Here is a 23,348-nt window from a genome sequence, read left to right as displayed (position 1 = left end):
TGGGTCTTGGGCCCCAGCCACCCATGTAGCGGACCAGATTTAGTTCCAGGCTTGTTCCTGGGTCTCGCCTGGCCCCACCCTAACGGTTGCCACTAGTTGGGTAGTGAACCCTTGGATGGAAGATCTCTGTGTTTCACTGCTTTTCAAATAAATAAAAAATATAGAAAAAGCCATTTTAAAGATTTATTTTAATTATTTGAAAGAGTTACAGAGAGAGGGAGAGAGAGAGAGAGAAAGAGAGAAATCTTCCATCCACTGGTTCACTCCCCAGATGGCCACAGTGGCCGGAGCTGAGCCCATCCAAAGCCAGGAGCCTCCTCCGAGCCTCCAACCTGGGTGCAGGGGCCCCAGGGCTTGGCCACCCTCCACTGCTTTCCCAGGCGCATTAGCAGGGAGCTGGATCGGAAGTGGAGCAGTGGGGACTCTAACTGGCGCTCACAGGGGATGCTGGCGTTGCAGGCAAGGGCTTTACCCACCATGCCACAGCTCCGGCCCTGAAAAAAAATTGTTTTTAAAGCAGGTTGGAGGTTGTGCTGTGGTGCACTGGACCGCAGGAGCTGCTACACCGTTTGTCGGCGGGGTTGGGTCAAGGGCTTGGATGCCCTGCAAGGCCAGTCAGTGAGATTCTCTGGAGTCTGGAATACTGGAGCATATGTTATTTCTGTTCTGCACAGTCTCCTGCGGGACAAGCTGTCGGGCTGGAGCTCCGCCCTAATGGCCACGTGTGCTTTTCGGTTCTAGTGAACCTGCTTCCGGGAGATACCTGCCCTCAAACCCCAGGCCCGGGCTGGAGGAAGTGGAGTTTTCGCAGTCAGAGGCTGAAGGACTGCTGGACTGCCACAAGTGCAGATACCTGTGCACCGGGCGAGGTGAGCTGTTCGGAGCCAGCTGCGCCGTTACTGTCGCTGGTGGTTCTGCAAGGTGGGAGGGACAGGTGGGCTTGAGCTGGGCAGCAGGCAGACCTCCCTTTGGGGTCCCTGGCGTTTCCGTTTTGGGCCCTGCCTGGGGGTCTCATGCAGAAAAAGGCTGGAACCTGCAAAAGGTGCTGTGGGGTTCCTGGGCTTCCAAGATGAGCCAGGGCCTGGGCGGGCAATCGGCCGGGCGTGCGGCTGCAGGGAGCTGCAGGGGGCTGCAGGGGCCTTGCCTGGGGGCAGCCAGCCATCAGGGGAGGCTCCTTGGGCGAGGTGGGCTGACTTAGAACGGGGCAGGGGCATCGCCTGCAGCCAGGATGCAGCTCAAGCCACACGGACCCGTGCGATGGCCACAGGGCCCCTGGTGCCCAAACCCCCCATCGATGGCTTTCGGACATTGCCATGGGAAATCCTTTCTATGTTAGGACCAAGTTCCCACGTGCGCAGAGACAGAAATGTCATGACTGGACACCGACACTCTTACATACCAAGCACTTGATGGCCTCTCTGCTGTTACCAGCAAAACCCAAGAACTCACTCGCGTCGGAACCACGGTCCGAAGAACACTTAAACCAGACCATGAGCCAGCTCGGAACGTGGCTTCCCAGGGTTCTCATCTTAGCACCGTCCCTGCCAACAATGAGAGGAATCTGGCTGAGCAGGGCGAGCCCTGGTGACTCACATGATTCAGTGAGAAACTGTCCTGGGCTCTGTATGTGAGAGAAAAGGCCCCAGCCTGAGGGAGCGAAATCTGTGTTCATTCACACCTGAAAGCCTGTCCTAGGACAATCACCAAGGTGTGCGTGATGGCGGGATAGAATGAACTGGGCTGCAAGGGCTCCAGGCCATCCAGGCAGTGAGCTGGTGTGGGCTTGCACGCCCAAGGCCCTGAGAGGTAGGTGCGGAGGCACACAGGTGTCAAGTGCAAGAACAGGAAATGGAATCTAAACCTTTCAGTGTGACTCCGGCCTCACGCGGGTTACTCGCTTGACCTTGCTTTTCTTCAAGGTATACGAGCCTGGCTAACAGGTTGCCCCGTGTACTGATGACTATTTCTGTCGTTGATTTACCAAGGGGGGAGGGCAGGGCTTGGGGCCTCTGACCAAAGTATGCCTTGATTTCGCCTTGATTGCTCCTGGCTATTTGGCCTTCAGCCTGGAGGTTGGGTTTCTAAGTCGAGGTAGTGAAAGGATGGTTCTGCACTTGGCAGCTAACAAACGAGGGCTTATAAAGCACCCTGGGTGTGCAGAGCCCCATATAAATACACAATCAGGCCTTGTGCTGGCAGACACGGCTGTCAGGCACCAGGAAATGGAGGATAAAGGTCACGCCGAGACCTGTAGCCTGTCTTCGAGTGGATGCTTTGTGACTGCTTTTCCCAAGGGCTGAAATGTGGCCCCTACAGCAAAGTTGCAAAAGTAGGAGGCAGCCACAGCCTTCGCTGGTTGCCTCGGGAGACCCTGAAGTGCGGCTGTGATTTGCCTCTGGGAGGTTCATGGAAACACAGAGGTTAGCAATGGCAAGAGAAAGCCCCAAAGCTCTCAATGATGGGGAAGAATTCTCAGATCCTAAAATCTTGAGGGGCTAAGGAGAGTGGCCAGACAGAAAGCAAATACAGATGTTAGAAGCACCTGTCAGACCACAGGAATCCTGGGCACCTGCAGGCTGTGTCATTACTATTTGGAGAGACAGGTGAGGAGTTACAAGTTCCCTGTCTGTCCGCAGAGCACCTTCTCGTGTTTTGTCCTTTCTCTCTTGCCTTAGACCCTTAGAACTCAAATCAGGAGGGTGGGCAGCTGGCTGCAGCCTGCCCTGCAAAGCATCCTTAGAAGTTTTTCTCCCAAGACACTTGTCATTTCTGTAGTCAGTAGTTCCTGTCTGCGACCCAGAAAACTGAGATTTAGAGTTCATATTTTAGAGAGATCTTTCATCCACTGGTTCACTCCCCACGTGGTGGCAATAGCCAGGGCCGGGTCAGGCTGAAGCCAGGAGCCAAGCACTCCATCCAGATCGCCCACATGGGTGGCAGGGACCCAAGCGCCTGAGCCGTCGCCTGCTGCCTCCCAGGGTGCACATTAGCAGGAAGCTGCGTCGAAAGCAGAGGAGCCAGGACGCTAACGAGGCTCTCCAGTATGGGATGTGGGCAGCCCAGGCAGCAGGTTAGCTGCTGTGCCACACACCTGCCCCATGTGACCTTCCAGCAAAGATAAAATTAACTTCTAATGAGAGAAAGGAGACCGGTGCTATCCTGAGGGGGAGGTGAGGGGCTGGCCCAGAGCATTACTAGGGAGATTCTGGTGTTCTGTTTCTTTTTCTTTCTTTCTTTCTTTTTTTTTTTTTTTTTTTGACAGGCAGAGTGGACAGTGAGAGAGAGACAGAGAGAAAGGTCTTTCTTTGCCGTTGGTTCACCCTCCAATGGCCGCCGTGGCCGGCGCACTGCGGCCGGCGCACCGCGCTGATCCGAAGCCAGGAGCCAGGTGCTTCTCCTGGTCTCCCATGGGGTGCAGGGCCCAAGCACTTGGGCCATCCTCCACTGCACTCCCGGGCCACAGCAGAGAGCTGGCCTGGAAGAGGGGCAACCGGGACAGAATCCGGCGCCCCGACCGGGACTAGAACCCGGTGTGCTGGCACCGCAAGGCAGAGGATTAGTCTAGTGAGCCGCGGCGCCGGCCGGGTGTTCTGTTTCTTGATGATGGTTCCGGGGCAGACATGTGTGTAGACACGTGTGTCAAAACTCACCCAGCTGGCTGCTCATTGAAGTCTTTTTGCTCGTGTAAGTTCCGTCTCAGCAAAGTGGATTTTAAGGGAAAGTCAGCTTTCTTTGCCCAAGATAAAGAAGCCAAGGTCCTTGAAAGATTCTAGCTCTGGGAAAACATTACAGCCCACATAACGCTCTTCAGGAAGACTAAAGGATTCAAGTTAAATCTTAAAAAAATAAAAGATGATTTGTTTGAAAGGCAGAGAGAAGAGTCAAAAAGACACAGAGACAGGGCTGGCGCTGTGGTGTAGTGAGTAAAGCCGGTGCACGCAGCCGGTTCAAGTCCCAGCTGCTCTACTTCTAATCCAACGCCCTGCTTGATATACCTGGGGAAGCAGTGGAGGACGGCCCAAGATCCTGGGCCCCTGCACCTGCGTGGGAGACCTGGAGGAAGCTCCTGGATCCTGGCTCCTGGCTTCAGATCGGCACAGTTCCAGCCGTTGCGGCCATTGTGAACCAGGGGATGGAAGACCTCTCTCTCTCTCCCTTTCAAATAAATAAATAAATCTTTTTATATGTGTGTGTGTGTGTGTATATATATACATACAAAAGACACAGATAGAAAGAAATCTGTCTTCTGGTTCACTCTCCTAAATGGCCACCATTCCCAGGGCTGGGCCAGGCCGAAGCCAGGAGCCAGAAACTCCGTACTGGTCTTCCCAAGTACTTGAGCCATTTCTGCCTCTTTCCCAAGAGCATTAGCAGGAAGCTAATGCTCGTCCCAGAAGCAGAGCAGCTGGGACTAGAACTGGCACTCAGAAATGGGTGCAAGCCACGGCTTAACTGACTGTGCCACGATGCAGGCCCCCAAATTAAACTTTTAAGACATATTTAAAAGTGTCCAAGGCCGGCGCCGCGGCTCACTAGGCTAATCCTCCGCCTTGCGGCGCCGGCACACCGGGTTCTAGTCCCGGTCGGGGTGCCGGATTCTGTCCCGGTTGCCCCTCTTCCAGGCCAGCTCTCTGCTGTGGCCAGGGAGTGCAGTGGAGGATGGCCCAAGTATTTGGGCCCTGCACCCCATGGGAGACCAGGAAAAGCCCCTGGCTCCTGCCATCGGATCAGTGCGGTGCGCCGGCCGCGGCGGCCATTGGAGGGTGAACCAACGGCAAAGGAAGACCTTTCTCTCTGTCTCTCTCTCTCACTGTCCACTCTGCCTGTCAAAAAAAAAAAAAAAAAAAAAGTGTCCATGAGACTGGCACTGTGGCGTAGCCAGTAAAGCCATCGCCTGCAGTGCTGGCATCCCATATGGGCGCCGGTTCAAGTCCTGGCTGCTCCACTTCCAATCCAGCTCTCTGGTATGGCCTGGGAAAGCAGTAAAAGATGGCCCAAGTCCTTGGGCCCCTGCACCTATGTGGGAGACCCTGAAGAAGCTCCTGGCTCCTGGCTTCGGATCGGCACTGCTCCAGCTGTTGTGGCCATTTGGGGAGTGAACCAGTGGATGGAAGACCTCTCCCTCCCTCCCTCTCTCTCTCTCTCTGCCTCTCTTTTTCTCTCTGTGTAACTCTGACTTTCAAATAAATAAATCTTTAAAAAACAAAAAGTGTCCAAGAACAGTAAACAAATCTGTTTCATTCAGTAAGCACTGTGGCTTTCTTTAACCGAATCCTCCCTACTTCTACTACATGCATACCACAGTCAACAATTTAACTAGACACTTTGTAAAACTGCATTATGGCCAGTGCAGCGGCTCACTAGGCTAATCCTCCGCCTTGCGGCGCCAGCACACCGGGCTCTAGTCCTGGTTGGGGCGCCGGATTCTGTCCCGGTTGCCCCTCTTCCAGGCCAGCTCTCTGCTGTGGCCAGGGAGTGCAGTGGAGGATGGCCCAAGTGCTTGGGCCCTGCACCCGCATGGGAGACCAAGAGAAGCACCTGGCTCCTGCCATCGGATCAGCACGGTGCGCCGGCCGTGGCAGCCATTGGAGGGTGAACCAACGGCAAAGGAAGACCTTTCTCTCTGTCTCTCTCTCTCACTGTCCACTCTGCCTGTCAAAAAAAAAAAAAAAAAATTATCTCTTTTAAGCTCTATGATTGTCTTCTGACCGTGAGAAAGCTCCACTTAGAAGGTGAAGCAGGGCAAGGCGTGTACAGAGAGGAGACTGCCGTTCAGTGCTGTGGGGAGGGGCGGCCGGGGGTGTAGGATGTTCTCGCCCGCCTCCTGCCTCCCATCGTCTTCCTGCACATCCCCCCCGGGGCGGGCCGCCTTGCTGTCTTGTGAGTTCCGCTCTGCAGCCCGAAGTGTTTCTGACACCAACTCCGTGGTGCCCTGTCGGTGCGGCTGTGGAGCGGGGCCAGGCCAGAGAGCCGGCTCTGGGCGTGCGGCGGGGAGGGTCAGGCCCGGGGTGGGGGCCTCCCCCTGCCGCGGGGCGTCTCTCACTGGGGGACCCGCCCTGTCTTTGCAGCCTGCTGCCAGATGCTGGAGGTTCTGCTGAACTTGCTGATCCTGGCCTGCAGCTCTGTGTCTTACAGCTCCACTGGGGGCTACACGGGCCTCACCAGCCTGGGGGGCATTTACTACTACCAGTACGGGGGCGCCTACAGCGGCTTCGACGGTGCCGACGGGGAGAGGGCCCGGCAGCTGGATGTCCAGTTCTACCAGCTCAAGCTGCCCACGGCCACGGCTGCCATGGCCTACGGCGGAGCCCTCACAGCCTTCTCCTGCCTTCTGCTCCTCGTGGGTGTCCTGCGGGTCCCGTGGCACTGCCCCCTGTGGCTGGTGGCCGAAGGTGTGCTGGACGCGCTCGTGGCCGGGGCGTACATCCCCGCCTTGTACTTCTACTTCCAGCACCTGTCCGCCGCCTACGGCTCTGCCGTGTGTAAAGAGAGGGAGGCGCTGTACCAAAGCAAGGGCTACAGCGGCTTCGGCTGCGGTTTCCACGGCGGCGACATCGGCGCCGGGGTCTTTGCGGCCCTGGGCATTGTGGTCTTTGCCGCGGGGGCTGTCCTGGCCATCAGAGGTTACCGGGAGGTCAGGAAGCTGAAAGAGAAGCCCGCAGCAATGCGTGACTTCTAGGATTTTCCCAACGCTCTGTCAAGTGGTCCCTCACGAGACCAGCCCGCCGGGAACCGGCCGGTGCCGGAGAGGCAGCGCCAGCTTGAGCGCCGTGGGCATAGCTCCCGGCTGCACGGAGGGGCATTCGCTGAACCAGTCCGGGTTTCTGGAATCTTCCGTTGGTGAAGAACAATCAAAATAGCAAACATGGAGCCCAGGACCCACAGGGAAAAGGCTTATGCTGAGCCAAGTGCACTTGCAGGTCACCTACAGGGAGATGCGCAGGTGAGTCTGAAGAAACTGCTCGTCAAAGTTCTCGAAAAGCCACAGAGACTTCGCAGCCCGAACTTGTCTAACCACAGCCGAGGAGTCGGCAAGTTTTCCAAGCGAGCCCTCGGGGCCTCCCAGCTCTGGGGTTCTGTGGGCAGCGCGGGTGGGGTCCTGGGGAGGCCACTCCTGGAACACTGAAGCTGGAGGCGCGCGTGGGCTGAGGGCAGAGGAATCACGCGGATTCACTGGGGCGCCAAGAGGCGACTGCACTGGCCCTCACGACGGCCCCGGAGGCGCAGTAAGGGTTTTGTGCCTCTCATCACTGCCGCTGTATGAAGGACTAAAGCCAACATCGGGAACTTGGGAGGCTTCCAGGAAAAAGGGACCGTGGAGTCTTTCCCAGCAGAAGGATACGCGTCTTGGCCAGATGCCTCATGGGCTCTTCCTGCACGGTAAATCATGACGTCATGACAAAACATCCCACACGTGCTGTGCTTCACAGGAATCCGGGAAAACGTTAGTGATGACGGTTCTCTTCGCCGTAAGTTCTTATTCCCTTACATGCTCACAATGTGTTGCTTTTAGGATGTGAGTTCCATTTGGGTTTTGAGAGGAGGCATAGGTCCTTCTTGGAGTATATATAGAATTTTTTGAAGAATACACAAGAAAGTCTTAACAGTTATCCTCCTGAAGAGAAGGGTTTTTTTAAAAATTTTCACTGTATGTATGGCTTGATTGCACATGTATTTAAAAAATAAAAAACAAAAGGAAACCCATGTGTCTGACTTGGTTTGTTCAGGGAACACATCCGGGGCAAAGGCAGCATCAGGTGTCTCGTGTTAAATGAGCTCACCCAGAGAGGCGCCACTTCCGTGTCTGTGCGTCCCACTGAGCCCCCTGCCGTCTCTGCACAGCCTGGCCCCGTGCACCGTCCAGGGGAACCGCAGCCAGCGCTGCCAGTCACCACTCCGACTCCGCCGTGTGAGCCTCTTTCTGCACTGACCGCCTGCTTGGAGATGCCTGAGCGCGGCGCCGGTCAGGCCTGGCGGAACCTGGGATGCTAGCCCGTGGCCGCCGTGCTGCTTCACTGGTTACTTCCTGGCCGCTGCGGCTGGTGGGTGACTGAATGGCTTCTGGGTTGACCGCCTGGCTCTGCTGGAGGGAGTGGGTGGCCTGGGCAGTGCCGGTCTGATGTTATTGTCAGTGTTAAATAAGAGGAAGGTGGCTTCTCCATGCCGAGCTCCGGCGGCCATGTCCTGTGGTCCCCACGGGGCCTCCGGGAACTCGCGTGGGCCGGCGGGAGAGAGGAGCGGCAGGCCCAGCCCTGCGGCCTCGGCGCTCTAGGGACACTGGTGCTCACCCCGAGACGGTAACGGCGCCGGCACCCCCTCGTGTTGGAGGGTGGGCCTCGCTCTGGGACACGTGCTTTTCACGCTCGCGTCCCACGTCTTCTTAAGGCTCTCAGGAAGCCCTTGCGTGGACGTGGACGACCGCCACAGAGAAGCGGCACCGCCCACCCGTGTGCCCTTGGTGAGCTTTCAGCCTCTCGAGGCCGCGCCGTCCCGTGAGCCTGGCAGGGTGGGAGTGGCAGGCGTGTCCTCCACGGGGCAGCTCAAGTCTGAGGCTGAGACAGGCGCAAGGGCGTGGGCAAGACTGCAGGGCAGCGGAGGGGCACGGAACCTGTGCTCCCCAGGCAGCTTCCCTCTGGCCTCTCACCTGCAAACTCCTGGGGGACACAGGAGACCACCTACCTCCCAGAAGAGTGCCTGAGAAGAGGCTGGGCCCCTGGCCATCACAGATGAATGCTGGCTTTGCATAGGCACGCGCTCAGTCTTGGCTCCCTCTGCCTCCCGGCTTGGGGGGAGTGGAGAGGGGGAGGGGTCTTAAATGGCAAAAAAGCTCCCTGGTGAACAGCGCCAAGCCCCTGTGCTGGAACCTGGTTGAGCAGGCAGGGCCATCCATGCTCTGGGGCTGCAGGCCACAGCACAGAGATGTGACCATGTAGGGGCTGATCAGAAAACTTCCCTGTCTCTCTGCCTTTCAAGCAAAATAAAAATAAATAAGATGTAAAAGGCAGTGGTGGGGGGTGGAGCCTGCTGTTTGGACAGTGGTTAAGTATCTGACTGGGACACTGGCGTCCCATATTTCAGTGCTAGTTCAAGTCCTGACTTCTCTACTTCAATCCTGCTTCCTGCTAATGCACACCTTGGGAGACAGCCGGTGATGGCCCAAGTGCTTGGGCCCCTGCCACCCATGTGGGAGACCTGGATGGAGCTCCTGGCTCCTGGCGCCTGCCTGTGGCCCGGCCCAGCCCTGGCTGTTGGAGCATTTGGGGAGTGAGCCAGCAGATGGAAGATCTCTGTCTCTCTCTGCCTTTCAAATCAAAACAAATAAATAAATAAATGGAAAAAAATCAAGAAGCAGAATGCTGGCCTTTGTGAAAAAAGCAGAGCAGGGGAGAATGAGCTGCAGGTTTGAATGTGCTCTTGCTTGCCCAGAGGAACGCTAGAAAGTCCTACTGGAAACTAGTGAAGCGGTCGGGGACATGAGGGAGGCTTCTCATGATCCTTATGTCACTGTGATTTTTAAACAAATCTAGATTTTGAAACAGATTCACAAGAAGGCATAAAAAATGGCAGAGAGATCCTGGGTGTCCCTAGCCTGCTCTGCGGGGGCAGCATCTTGCGCAAGTGCAGGACAATGAGGAAGCAGGAAGTGGCCGGCAGCTCGGCGTGCGGCCACGTGTGCAGGGCTGGGTCAGCACAGCGGCACGGTCAGAGCCACGTGCTGCCCCTCGGCACGCCCACCCCTGCCCCAGGGCCATCTGCGCTGCTCCGTCGCTAATGCTGTCCTGACGCTCCGGTAGGATCCATACGTAATGGGAGCGGGCTGGCTGCGCTGGTCACAGTTCCCTGGGCACCCAGCCCCACTGCTGCCTGGGTCAGGGTTGCACAGAGTGGGGTGCCAGTGTAACCCTTCACCCTCTGAAGAGCATCTCGGTCATTTCTAGCACTTGGCTACTGCAAATAAAGCTCCCGTGGGCAGTCAAGTGCCTGTTTCTGTGGGGCCAGGAGTTTCTGTTTCTTCAGGATAAACACCCACGAAGACCACTGTAGGGTCACATGGTAAGTCCATGTTTAGATTGTTTTTTAAGATTTATTTACTTATTGGAAAGAGTTACAGAGAGACAGAAATCTATCCGCTGGTTCACTCCCCAAATGGCCTCAAGGGCCAGAGTTGGGCCCATCCGAAGCCAGGAGCCTCTTCCGGGTCTCCCACAGGGGTGCAGGGGCCCAAGCACCAGGCCATCCTCCACTGCTTTCCCAGGCGCATCAGCAGGGAGCTGGATGGGAAGAGGAGCAGCCGCGGCTCAAAGCGGCGCTCCTGTATGGAAAGCCCACTGTGCAGCAGCGCCGGCCCCCAGGCTTAGTTTTTGTAAGAAACTGCCAACATTTTTTTCCAGGGTGGCATTTTGATTTTTCACACAGATTTGTACATTAGACACAAAACCTCAGCCAAAAAACCCAAACAAATCAAGGCTGTTCTTGTGGCATCTGACCGAGTTCTGGCGGCTCGGGGTGACCTGGGTGAGTGCTGTCAGCGTTCAATCGGCCCCCTCTCTCGTAGGTGTGGTGCACATAGTGGAGGTGATACTGAACGGGATGGTCCTCATGTGCATCGTGGCCTCCTACTTTGTCCTGGCCGGATTCAGCGCCAGCTTTACCACCGGTGGCGGCTTTGGGAACAACTATTACTCACCGTTTGAGGGCACGGAGCTGGAGCAGGTGCGGCAGCTGGACCAGCAGTACACGGTCCTCCGGGCTCCGCTGATCTACGGTGGCGTGGCTGTTTCTCTGGGGCTGGGTGTCCTCACCATGGGCGTTCTACTCCGAGGAGCCAAGAGTCTCACGAAACTGCCGGGGAAGTGGCTGCTTTCGGAGGCTGCCTTCAGCCTGCTCGCGGCGGTGGGCTACTGCGTGGGCATCGGCATCTACCTCCACGCGGCCTTGCAGATCAATTCCACGGACACTTGCAAGAGGAGAGAGAGGCTGTATGCCCGCAAGGGTCTCACCTGGATGAACTGCCAGCTGGCGGGCACCGATGGAGCAGCCGCCACCTTCGCGTGTCTTCTGGTCATCATGTACGGTGCCAGCGTGGTGCTGGCCCTGCGGAGCTACCGAGAGCGGCAGCGGTACAAGGACAGCTGGGGACAGCCGAGACACCACAGTGACGCCCCCGGGTACCTGTGGTCTGGGACGCTCTGAGGGCTCTCCTGGAACCCCAATGTCAACCCAGCCCCCTTAGTTTCTCCCCCAGAGACGGTCCTTTAAAACCTGTGGGTTTTCACCTGCTTCGTTTTATGGTTGCTCCCTTTGGTAGCAGGGCAAAGTTACCTAATTGTCTCGTGTTTCTGTTGAAAAAAAGAGGTCACTGAGTCCGTGGGATGACTGGACAAGAGCTTGGAAGGGCAGCCCCAGAGGTCTGGGTGGTATCTGACACCCCCCCCCCCCGGAAGGGCCATGGGGACCTGGTGCCCTGTGAGACGGCAGTCACGCTAACGGATTCTCCGAGAACTGCGCGGCTGGGCTGAGCAGGCCCAGTGTGGCTGGAGAACCATCTCCCCCACCTTACTGCAAGGCACTCCAGGAGAAAGCTCGTGGAAGACAGAATTAAAGGATGGGTTTATCTCGGTGCCAGAAAGTTTGAGATCTAGGCCTACGAGGGGCGTTCAAGGAACTCCTGGAAAAGGCCTGTTATGGAAACACAAAATTGTGTGCACCAAAAGTAGTTATAACTCCAACTTTCTGATATACCCTCGTCGTTACGATCATCAGAAGAAAAAGGTGCCCTTTTCTGCGGTCTTTCGTCCCATGGCAAGGATTTTAAAGCAGTTCTGTGGGCGTCTGACGCACTTGGAGGGTGCGTGTTCTGTAGAGGCGCGACGTCCCCGCATTGTCCCGTCGCCATTCGGCGCCGAGCAGCCGCCCTCCCTCACAGACAGGAGCCTGGATTCCTGCTCTATAGGAAGCCATGCTTTTAGACCCGGGGGGGGGGGGGGGGGGCTGCCGCGGGGCCCAGAGAAAACGTTTTCTGCTGCTACTCCAAGTGAGTCTCTTTTTCGTGAGCATGATTGCCATTCACTTCCCTGACATATTTTCCAAGTTTTTTTAAACACGAGCTTTCCAGATGTTGAGAAAGATTCATAAACTTCTTAAATGCACTTTGAACTAATTGCAAAAAATAAAGCAGTTAATTAAACCGGACTCCAAAGGCTTGCTGCAGGCTTCCTTGCGTCTGCAGTTCCTGACAGGGCCCCGTTGAGCAGGCCTGCAAAGCTGGAGTAGTCGCTCATTGCCTTCAACTCTTTTCAGGGTGTAACCGCTCCCTAGCGCTGGATTTTAAAGTTCTTCCAGTAACTTTAACCTGAATCATCTTAGCCCTGTCCTTATACAACTAGTCTCAAATGGATTGCGTTTTCTCACAAGAACTAGAAATGTCAACCTTCTGATTGCCTACTTTCCCCCTGACGGTCCTCTTGTTTTCCACTAGCTGATTCTGAATGGAATCCATCCAAGATTAAGGATCAGAACCAAATCTCATACAGATTTGGGAAAGATCTAGATTACACTTTAACAAACAACCAAAGCTTGGAGGAAAATAATGGACTGGAAATGCACATTGCTAAGTTAAAATAAAAAGTTTGCTAACAGGTGCTTCCCAGGGTGGTGGGAGGAGTGCCACACTCTTCCCCGGGTGATGATTTTAACAGCAACAATCAACCTGCTCCCCAGCCCTTGCCCCGAAGAGCACCAGGCTCCACACACACCACTCTACCCTGGCACTTACTCCCTAAGACATGCCCCTAGTCCGTCTTTGCCCACGTTGGGTTCTCTGCTTGACATAAAGGGCTCTTGGCCTCCCTGGCCTCTGTGCCCGGTTGCACTCCTCGGGAGCAGCTGGAGCCATCACAACAGTACCAGCTCTCCTGCCGGGCTGCCCGGCTTGCGGTTGCTTCATTAAGCTTATCCCACTCCCTGCCACTGCCGGGTAGGCAGGCCCAGACTTCTTACTCACATTTTACAGATGCAGAGACAAGGTTCAAGGTAAGTGGCTAAGTTTACAGTTCAATGAATGCCATGTGCCAAGTACAGTATTGAGTTAAAGGAGCACTTTGCACCATCTCAAACTCATAACTGATGACAGACACTATTATTTCTATTTAACAAATGAGAAAAAGCAGCCTTAGAAAGGCTAAGGAATTTGAAGTCACAAAACTTCTAAGCAGCAGAGACAAAACTCAGACCCACTGACACACACACTGGAACACGTTCTAGGTGATTGTGGGGAGCAACCCGGACTGGACTGAGTTACTGGAATTAAGACTTATTCTATGCATCTGCTCTCCCACAATATGGCGCTGGGAGAGGAGAAAACAGCTTCTTCGCAGCTGCCTCTTGCCAACTTGAGTGCTGACCTCCAGGAGCTGATCCTGCTCCTGATTGGAGGAGAGCAGCGTACTCGGCGTGTGGGCAGCCGAGTTAGGATTGGCGGAGGAGGACTATAAAAGAGGAGAGAGACGGCATGCACCAGGAACATCTAAGAGGAACACCTGTGCAGCCCCCGAGAGAGCCGGCCGGCGGTGTGCCGCTCCCCCGCGGAAGTGGGGAATGTGGCAGGGGGAACCGCCCTTCCACGGAGGTGGAAGGGTCGGTAGCCAACCCGGGAAGAACCAGCAGCAAACCCGGGGAGGGCCGAGCAGACAAAAGAACAGCGCAGGGTCCTGTGTCGTTCCTCCACGAAGACGGGGAGCGACGTAATGGTGCCGTGACTCGGATATGAAGCCTAGGAGGGAAGAAACGGGAAGAAGCAGGAAAATACTGGAGAGAGAGACTAGAAGAGCCTAGGGGAAAGCTGGACGAAAAAGGTGCCGGAAGAAGCTATCAAAAGCCTAGGCATAGACTCAGATACGGACTACGGGGGGAAGCTGGGAGAAATCTCTAAGGTCGAAAGCGAAAGTGAAAGCTAGAACAAACAGACTCGGATACGGACTGTGGGGAGAAGCCAGGAGAAATGAGGGAGGAATATTGTTGGAAGAAAACTTAGGGAAACATACCGGGTAGAGAAAAATGTTAGGGAGGATGAAGCCGCGAGTGCAGGCCGAGGTGGAGACGTAAGCCATCTTGGAATTCTTCAAGTCAGCCCGGGGAGCAAAAGGCGAAAATCTGGAACCAGAGGCAGAGACGTGGGCCGCCAGGTTGGAATCGCCAGGTTAGTCCGGGGAACTTGGACTGAATGCCGGTGGTGGCGGAAACGTGAGCTGGGGCTGTGTGACTCGCGGAAGCCACCGCGTGCAGAGAGAGCACGGGGCGTGAATAGATAGGGAACGTGGGGCTAGTGCGAGGCCGTGGTGTAGGCGCAAAGGGGCGTGGAGACCGCGGAGTGTGCGCGCATAGCTGAGCAGAGCCACGCAGAGCCGGGAGCCCACCGCAGGGCGGGCGCCGGCGCGGGCTGAAGCGGCTCAGAGCAGCTCAGAGAAGCAGCCTCGGGGCGGGCGCCGGGAAGCCGCGAAGATAAGAGAAACAGAAGTTTAGAAGTAAAATGAGAGAAATAAGAATGCTGGTAGATAGAAGTAAAATAGGAGAAATAGGAATGCCCGGAGATAGAGAAACAGAAAAATAAGGCCTCCCCACAACATGGCAATGAGAGAGCTTGGATTCGGTCTGCCTGATTAGGGAGGTGGTGAGCACCTGCGGGCGGCTAGCAGCTTATGTGCCGCAGGTCACCGAAGACAGGCACGAATTAACATCAATAAGTCTCCCCACAATACCGTAATGAGAAGGCTTGGATTCGGTCTGCCTGATTAGTAAGGCAGTAAGCACCAGCAGGCAGCTCGACCAGAGTATGAGCTGCAGGTCACCGAAGATAGGCACGAATCAACATCAATAAGTCTCCCCACAATACGGCAATGAGAAGGCTTGGGTTCGGTTTGCCTGATAGGACTTGTAAGCACCTGCAGGCAGTTCTAGCAGAGTAGAGCATGCGCTGCAGGGCACCGAACACAGGCACGCATCAGCGCCTAAAAACCTCCTCACAACATGGCGAAGAGAGGACCCGGATTCGGTTTGCCTGATTGATAGGACTTGTAAGCACCTGTGGGCAACTCTAGCAAGCAGAGCAGAGTGTGTGCCGCGGGACACCGAAGACAGGCGCGTATCAACGCCAAAAAATAAAAAGAAAGGATCTGTGGGGAGCAACCCGGACTGGACTGAGTTACTGGAATTAAGACTTATTCTATGCATCTGCTCTCCCACAATATGGCGCTGGGAGAGGAGAAAACAGCTTCTACGCAGCTGCCTCTTGCCAACTTGAGTGCTGACCTCCAGGAGCTGATCCTGCTCCTAATTGGAGGAGAGCAGCGTACTCGGCGTGTGGGCAGCCGAGTTAGGATTGGCGGAGGAGGACTATAAAAGAGGAGAGAGACGGCATGCACCAGGAACATCTAAGGGGAACATCTAAGAGGAACACCTGTGCAGCCCCCGAGAAGAGCCGGCCGGCGGTGTGCCGCTCCCCTGCGGAAGTGGGGAATGTGGCAGGGGGAACCGCCCTTCCACGGAGGTGGAAGGGTCGGTAGCCAACCCGGGAAGAACCAGCAGCAAACCCGGGGAGGGCCGAGCAGACAAAAGAACAGCGCAGGGTCCTGTGTCGTTCCTCCACGAAGAGGGGGAGCGACAGGTGATGAATGCATTCTGTGGCCTTTGGTGATCCAGAGGATATTTCAAGAAGCAGAGCCCATCCTCAGAATCCTCAGAGAATTTCATTTCTGCCTCTTGGGACTAGGGGGTGTGTCCCAAGGGACAGAGGTATTAGAGTAGGTGGGGAGCAGTGCCCCGCACACTGAAGAAAGATGCTCAATGAACAGTCATTGAACCAAATTTTTTTTTAAAAAAGATTTATTTGTTTTACTTGAAAGAGTTACACAGAGAAGGAGAGGCAGAGAGAGAGAGAGAGAGAGAGAGAGAGAGAGAGAGAGAGAGAGAAGAGAAGAGAAGAGAAGAGAAGAGAAGAGAAGAGAAGAGAAGAGAAGAGAAGAGAAGAGAAGAGAAGAGAAGAGAAGAGAAGAGAAGAGAAGAGAAGAGAAGAGAAGAGAAGAGAAGAGAAGAGAAAAGGTCTTACATCTGCTGGTTCACTCCCAATTGGCTGCAGTGGTTGAAGCTGCGCTGATCCAAAGCCAGGAGCCAGGAGCTTCCTCCAGGTCTCCCACATAGGTGCAGGGGCCCAAGGGCTTGGATCATCCTTCACTGCTTTCCCAAGCCACAGCAGAGAGCTGGACAGGAAGTGGAGCAGCCAGGACACGAACCGGCGCCCATGTGGGGTGCCAGCACTGCAGGTGGCGGCTTTACCCACCACGCCACAGCGCCGGCCCCGAACCAAGTTTTTAAAACACTTGTTCTGCTGGATGAAATCTGTCATTGACTTTAACTTAGCTTTTATTTGGAGTAGAGGTAGATAATCTGCTGGGAAGTCCAGAGATGATGGAAAACACCCCCCGGAGGCAGAGCAAGCACTGAGAGGTTCAGCTGGACCAAAGTTATCTCATGAGCCAACACTCACCACAACATCCAAAGCTGGTTCGAGAGCTGAAGGATTTACTTCAAGGAAAGCAGGATGGCAGCCTGGCCGCCTCCCTCCTCTGTATCAGCAGGAGTCTGGACAGGGAGGCCACTAACCTGTCCTGGCTTTGGGTTTTCTCGAAACACAGATCCAGGTGTACCACGTTTCTTAAGGTACAAATCTTTGTTGTTTTAGTTCAAACACTGGTCAAAAACACCCATTCTTGCAGGGATGGGGAAACCTCTTCCTGCCTAGGCCCGTGTGGGTATCTGTGATGTCACTCACAGGCCACAGACAATCAACTTAAAAATTAGCCTGCTCGAGATGAACTGAATTGCGTCCTGCCTGCACTGCCTTGGCAGCGCCAGGCCAAACACTTTTGTGAGGCCATATCCAGGTGCTCGCCACTCCTGCTTACTGGCTCACGGCTCTGTAGAGCGTCATGGATGTGGTTTCCGGTGTCTGTCCTTGCTTACCTTCCCCTAATGCAAGGAAAAGCAGACAAATCCTAACGGTGCTCTGGGTTAAGAACTTAATTCTACACGAGTTAGCAAGATTTATAAAATAACAGGCATTCCATTTTAAAACAAAGCCATGAAAAAAGATATTCCATTTTATTTCATTTATTATTGTTAATGTTATTTTTTACAAACAATAGATTTGCTGCAACATGCTCTGGCTCATATTATTGAATTAAAAAATTTAACACATTTCAAAAATATCAAAAATACACTATAATGAGTCTTAGGACTACAATACAACAATGATTGCACAAAACCATAAGATATGAGCCCACTGTCTGGATGACATCCATTGGCACCAGTGAGAGAAAACCCTACAGCGTCTGGGAGAAGAGCATGAACTTGAGACGACAGGAGCTCATGTGTGGTCGATCACCAAAGGAGGGAAACGGAGCAGGGTTTGCTGTAGCTGCTTCTCTCCATCGAGGAAGTGCTTACCCAGCGGGGAGTCACTAACTGTAGAGAAAGATGAACTTGCTTCCATGATTGCAGAGTCCGGAAGGCCCCACCAAAGGGAAGTAAAAAGTGACACAAGACAGTTCTACAGTGATGCTGCAGACATCACCAAATGGCTTGGAGACTAATTCTTTAGTAACTGGTACATTTATCGATAACAGCCATGTGCTCCCTTATGGAGGTCTCTTCATTAATAATTGTTGAATAGAGGAGGTGAGCCTGTGGCTCCCCAGTACCTGCTTTCACGGAAGGTCTACATGGAAAGAAGAGCATTGTTTGATAGTCAGTGGATCGGCCAAACCTAACTGGCTCCATCTCCTGGGAAACAGCACGCGGTGCCGGCAGTTGTAATAGCACCCAGTGTCACAGCTGCTGGCTCTTGCACACCAGGAGAACGAGTTCACCAACTTATTGCACACACACTCTGCAGCAGTGAAATAAAGCCCTCCCTTGGATCGGGAGTGGAATTCAATGACTTGACGACAGTAGCACTATAGCTCTCAATGTCATACCAACATTCACATTTTCAAATAGATTTCTAATCCACTCGGATAAAAATAGAGCATCATGGCTGCCAGGACACATGTATTTTTCTTCCTTCCACGGGACTCCTGAACTGCTCCATGGTCAGGGTGTTCTTTCAGGCGTTTGTTTAAACTTCCTTATGAATCGGGAGGTACATTCCGAGACCTGAGAATCGTGCAGAGGCCAGAATCTCCATGCTGGAAGTCAGCCATCCTCGGCCCACGCTGGGGACACAGCCTTGGAGTGAAGCCCTAACTGGAAAGCTGTTACAGCCACCTGGAGACCGATGACTGTTTCTCACCAACAGGGCCTACTCAGATAACACCTCTTCTGTCATAGGTCACAAGAGTTTTTTTAAATAAGATTTTTTGGTAATGGACTATGGCCTCTTTACCCTCTGTTTAATACAGAGTAACTACAGAAGGTTATGAATTAAAGAAGATTGAAAAAAAAAGAATTATCAGTTTTGGTATAGTCCATATTAAAGGTTTTTAGCACAACCTACTGGCTCCTAAAACACACTCTACCACACCAAAGAACCCTCTGAATTTCAGAGCTCTGCAGTCTAAAAAGCAAATGCATTTACTTTTGTCAAGGTCATTTCAGAGCTGGGTTTTGAGGTGGTGCCAACGAGCAGGGTGGGAAACAAACAGAAGACAACAAAAGAGTTCAAAGATAACAGACAACTTTTATAAGACTATATTATAAAGTGGTATGTTCCCAAAATAATTTCCACTTTTGGACAATATCACTATTCTACAACCCAAAGGTTCTGCTGTCTGTGCAGGAAGATGTTTTATACCATCCATTACTATCTGGGTTTTTCCTTCATTTTCTTTTTTTTTTTTTTTCCATTTTCCCATATAAAAATAAGGTGGCCACACACTATTTGTTCCCATCTTTCTAACAGCACCTCATCTTTGTATGAGCCACTCTGTTCCACATTTCAAAGCAAAGACCTGAGTTCAAAAAGTTTGCAGTAGCTGACCAGTAGTTTCAACACAGGAAAGTCAAGTGTTCCTGACAACATGGACACCCCAGATCAGATTCTTGAGGGGTTAAACATTACACTATGTTGGAGTAGTACCGAACCCCCAAGAGCATACCACTGACACACGCTAAGAGGTATAGGGCTCTGAGAAGAGAAGACACACAGCATTTCTGGATGGGCCACTTGGCTCTTGACTACTGCCCTGAACAAACACTTCCTCAAAACGCAAAGGAATATAATTCAACTCTATCTTTAACATTTTGTTTCTGATGAAACAGATCAAAAAGGGTTCCACTCTATTTTCTTAATTGTTGAAAGTATTCCAAAAATTCAAAGCACATTCCCTAATAGGTAAAATCAAGCAATGCCAAGATTTTATAGAAATAAATAGTAATTAATTTTCCTAAGTAAATATTCTAATGGAAAAAGTGACAAAAATAAAGAAGGAATTACATTTTGCTAGGGTTACATGGAATGTGCAATATGCTGCTACTGAGCCCAGTACCCTGGAACCAAGTAAGGTGAATATGCAGTTTTCAGAAGAGTACACTGTTGAACATTACAGGTGAGCTCTGAGTTCATTTCCAACATTCTAGAAAACCCTCTCTCTGCTTTACAGTGAGAGAAGGAACAAGTCTAACCTGGGAGCTCCGTCCACTCATCTGTTCTCATTCGGCCTCCACCTGTCTTAGAGTCATTTGCTGTAACTCAAGGTTGCTTTGATGTCAGCAGTGTCGGCCTCCACCCTGCCTACTAGGAGGCCTCCTGCCAACTCTAGCACATGTCAGGGAAAGGAGCCAACCCCCAGATGCCTGTGATCTGGGAAACTCCTAGCAGGTGTCACATCTGTCAAAGAGTAATTCTCTTCCTAATTTGGGAGGAAGCAGTCTTTGTGCTTACTCCTGCCCTATCTTCATCCCCAAAAGATCTACTACCTCAAGTTCCTGACATCCAACAGCTAAGTCACTTTCCCAGGCCTCTTCCTAGTACCCTCAAAGAAGGCTCTAACTCCCCGTGTATCTCTCTGCTAATGGACAGAGGCACTGGGCTGCCTTTATCTTAACATTGGCTCGAATGCAGATTCAAAAATAAAAAGTTCACAGTCAGTGAAAGTGCTCTCATTACATTACATACATAAATTAGCTGTTTGACTGGTTCTACATTTCCAATAGACATCATTTTGATAGGCTGTATTCTCGTAGAGAAGAGTGAAAGCCATGTGACGAGTCACATCACACCCCGTTAGTCTGTGAGACAAGGTGATTTTCTCTGTCACAGAGATCCATCAGCAGCAATCAGCAAAGGGAATCAATCTTCAATGACCTCCTCCACAGAAAGAGCCCCTCCCTGCCCAGGCAGGCAAGTTCTCGGAAACCCTCCTGGGAGAGAAAGGGTTAATGGCAGCGGTAGGACTGACTGACTGCCCAGCAGCTCCGGGAATCCCAACACAGGCAGAGGGGGCAACACTGAAGGCGCAGCTGGCTCACCAGGCTCATCCAGGGCCAGCCCCGGGCAGCGCTCACCTTTTTGGCTCTGAGTTCTACCCCACACTTTTATGGTTTAGAAATGCAGAGGTCCCCGCCCCAGCCCCCCAAGCCTCCTCTCACACTTGCCCGCTCGGGCAGAATCACAGCGCCGTGTCAAACTCCTCCGGGGGCTCAGTCCGATCCTCCTCGCTGGGCTCGGGCTCAGGTCTGCTCTCCTGATGCTGTTTCATTTGCTCCTTCACTTCCTCCTCCAGGTCACGAGGCACAACAAACTGATCCTCTGGTTCCAGCTGAGTGGGGGCAGCAAAATAGCCAGTTTTCCTCTTGGGTACTTCCGTGGCCACTTCAATGAGATTCAGGCTGTCTTCCAGGGGCACAATGGAACCGTTGGAGAGTTTCTTCCCATAGAGACAGGAAGTGGAGGGGGACTTCTGTAACTCCATCTTGTCCTTGCTCATTGGGAGAAGGATGCCACTATTCACACTGTTCTGTCTGCGGATTCCAAAACACAAGCCTCTAGAAGGTTCCTCAGGACAGGGGGTGGGAGAACTCTCCCGAAGAGTAGGCGAGCTCTCAAGATCTCTTCCTCTGCAGCAGTGGATATCCACCTCTACTTCGACCTTGCTGCCATTGGTTATGACCCCTTCAACAGGCTGGTCATCATCACTGTCTAGGCCATTGTCAGACTGATTACTGGAGAAGGTTGCACAAGAAGGCTGGCGCTGAAATACCCCAGAGGTGGGTGTTGGATGGAGGCTGCAGCGCCTCTCTGGCCTTGGAAGCAAGCCAGCCTCTAGGCCCACAGTGTTATGCTCGTCAGAAGCGGTAGAGCCTACTTCACTGCTCACCTCGGAGGTGGACGTCTCACTGCTAAATTCAGAGGCGATGCCGCTACTAGACGAAGGAGTGGTTGGCTTGGGAGCGTCCTTGATGGTGGTGCTTGAAGCAAATCCCACAGGACCCGGGAGCGTCAGTCCATTCATTTCACAAGTGCACCCTTCCTCACCAATGTTCAAATAAACCACCATTGCCCCCACATTGTCCTGGCAACCATAGCTCTGGGCTAATGTGCACAGCTTCTTGGCTGCTGCTAGTGGGTCTTGTACATGACGCACTGCGTTAACAGCTTCTGCATATGACAAGTGTTCCCACAATGCCTTGTTTCCCAGAATCAGCAGCTCATCCTGAATGGTAAGAGGAGTGGACGATATGTAGGGCTTGGGGAGGATCCAAGGGTAGAGGTACGCACAGCCCAGCAACCTGGTACAGCAAGTTACCCCATTCACTTTGTTGTCCTGGAGATGAGAACACAAAGTGTGAGAAACAAGCAGCGATGACACTCAATCTTGTATCTTTCTGAAGCACAATGCTAGGGGTCTAAAATAAAATAGAATTTACATGTTCTATGAGTTTTCCTAGAATCAGTACAATTTTATTGATTTTCATCTATTTGTGAGGGAGAGATGAGGGGAGAGTGAGAGAGGAGGAGAGAGAGATATCCTTCACCTGCTAGTTCATTCCCCAAATGCCTACAACAGCCGGGACTGGGCCAGTCCAAAACCAAGAGCCTTGAACTCCATCCAGGTCTCCCTTGTGAGTGACAGAAGCCTAAACACTTGAGCTATCGTTCACTGCTGCCCAGGATACATTAGCAGAAAGGCAGGATAGTAGTGGAGGAGATGGGACTGGAACTAGCACCCTGGACACAGGATGTGTGTATTGCAATGGTGGCTTAATCTGCTGTGCCACAACACCCATCCCTTAACTGGACTTAAAAAATAAATGTAGAGAAGTCTAAAAAGACAACATATCATGTGGTTATAGTATAGAGAACTGTACCACCTCAAAAAGATACTCTAACATGAGGGACAGAGCTCAGTATGTCCTTACTTAGAGAAATATATGTTAGAAAGACGATAAGCAGAACCAACATTAGTTCTCCATTATCAGTATTCTCAGAGAGGCCAAAACTGAAATGGGTCACTAAAAATGATTTCTCATTCCAAGGCGAAGCTGGGACTGGGGAGGTAGCAAAAGGCTAAGAGAACTGTGGCAGCAAACGCCTGACAGAGCCCTAAGGTGGTCTAGCTTAGAAAAGGAGAGTGAGATCTGCAGCAGGGGAGGCATTGTGTCGCGACAGGTTAGGTCCCCACTGCGCCATCTGCATCCCATGTCAGGTGCTGATTCAGGAAAGCTACTCTGCTTCTCATACAGCTTCCTGCAACACATGACGGCTCAACTACCTGGGTCCCTGCAGCTCATATGGGAGATTCAAGTTGAAATCTAAGCTCAGACAGAAATTTGGGCTCCTGGTTTTGGCCTGGCCCAGATCCAGCTGTTGTAGAACCAGAAGATGGAAGATCTCTGTCACTCAAATAAATGAATAAATAAATAAATAAATCTTTTTTAAAAAATGAATTCTGTAGCACGATGAACCTTCTCTGTAAAGGCTATACCAAGAGTAAATGGTTGGCCGGCGCCACGGCTCACTTGGCTAATCCTCCACCTGCGGCGGCACTGGCACCTTGGGTTCTAGTCCTGGTTAGGGCGCCGGATTCTGTCCCAGTTGTTCCTCTTCCAGTCCAGCTCTCTGCTGTAGCCTGGGAAGGCAGTGGAGGATGGCCCAAGTACTTGGGCCCTGTACCCGCATGGGAGACCAGGAGGAAGCACCTGGCTCCTGGCTTTGGATCGGCACAGCACGCCGCCCATAGTGGCCATTTTGGGGGTGAACCCACAGAAAAAGGAAGACCTTTCTCTCTCTCTCACTGTCTAACTCTGCCTGTCAAAAAAAAAAAAAAGAGTAAGTGGTAGGTCACATCAGAATCCAG

General features: G+C 52.9%; 2 protein-coding genes across 7 annotated transcripts in view; one reads left to right on the top strand and one right to left on the bottom strand.

Annotated features, from left to right (window-relative positions):
- MARVELD3 (MARVEL domain containing 3) overlaps nt 1-23,348 on the top strand; it is a 25,521-nt gene extending 2,173 nt beyond the window's left edge. The window contains exons 2-3 of one of the 2 annotated variants that reach the window (XM_051847010.2): nt 742-869; nt 10,556-23,348. In XM_051847010.2, the coding sequence (XP_051702970.2) occupies nt 742-869; nt 10,556-11,193 (766 nt within the window). In that variant the 3' untranslated portion in view covers nt 11,194-23,348. Of the gene's footprint in view, nt 1-741; nt 870-6,068; nt 7,701-10,555 lie in introns of those variants that run through there. The other variant, XM_051847011.2, reaches the window with a different exon arrangement.
- Nucleotides 17,148-23,348, bottom strand: part of PHLPP2 (PH domain and leucine rich repeat protein phosphatase 2) — a 92,032-nt gene continuing 85,831 nt past the window's right edge. For all 5 annotated transcript variants that reach the window (XM_070062685.1, XM_008257569.4, XM_051846986.2 and 2 more), the window contains one exon: nt 17,148-21,815. In XM_070062685.1, coding sequence (XP_069918786.1) covers nt 20,661-21,815 — 1,155 coding nt within the window. In that variant the 3' untranslated portion in view covers nt 17,148-20,660. The remainder of the gene's footprint in view (nt 21,816-23,348) is intronic.

The sequence above is a fragment of the Oryctolagus cuniculus genome, chromosome 18 (genome assembly GCF_964237555.1).
Source record: "Oryctolagus cuniculus chromosome 18, mOryCun1.1, whole genome shotgun sequence".
In the NCBI taxonomy this organism is placed as follows: Eukaryota; Metazoa; Chordata; class Mammalia; order Lagomorpha; family Leporidae; genus Oryctolagus; species Oryctolagus cuniculus.
This window is presented reverse-complemented; position numbering and strand designations above follow the sequence as displayed.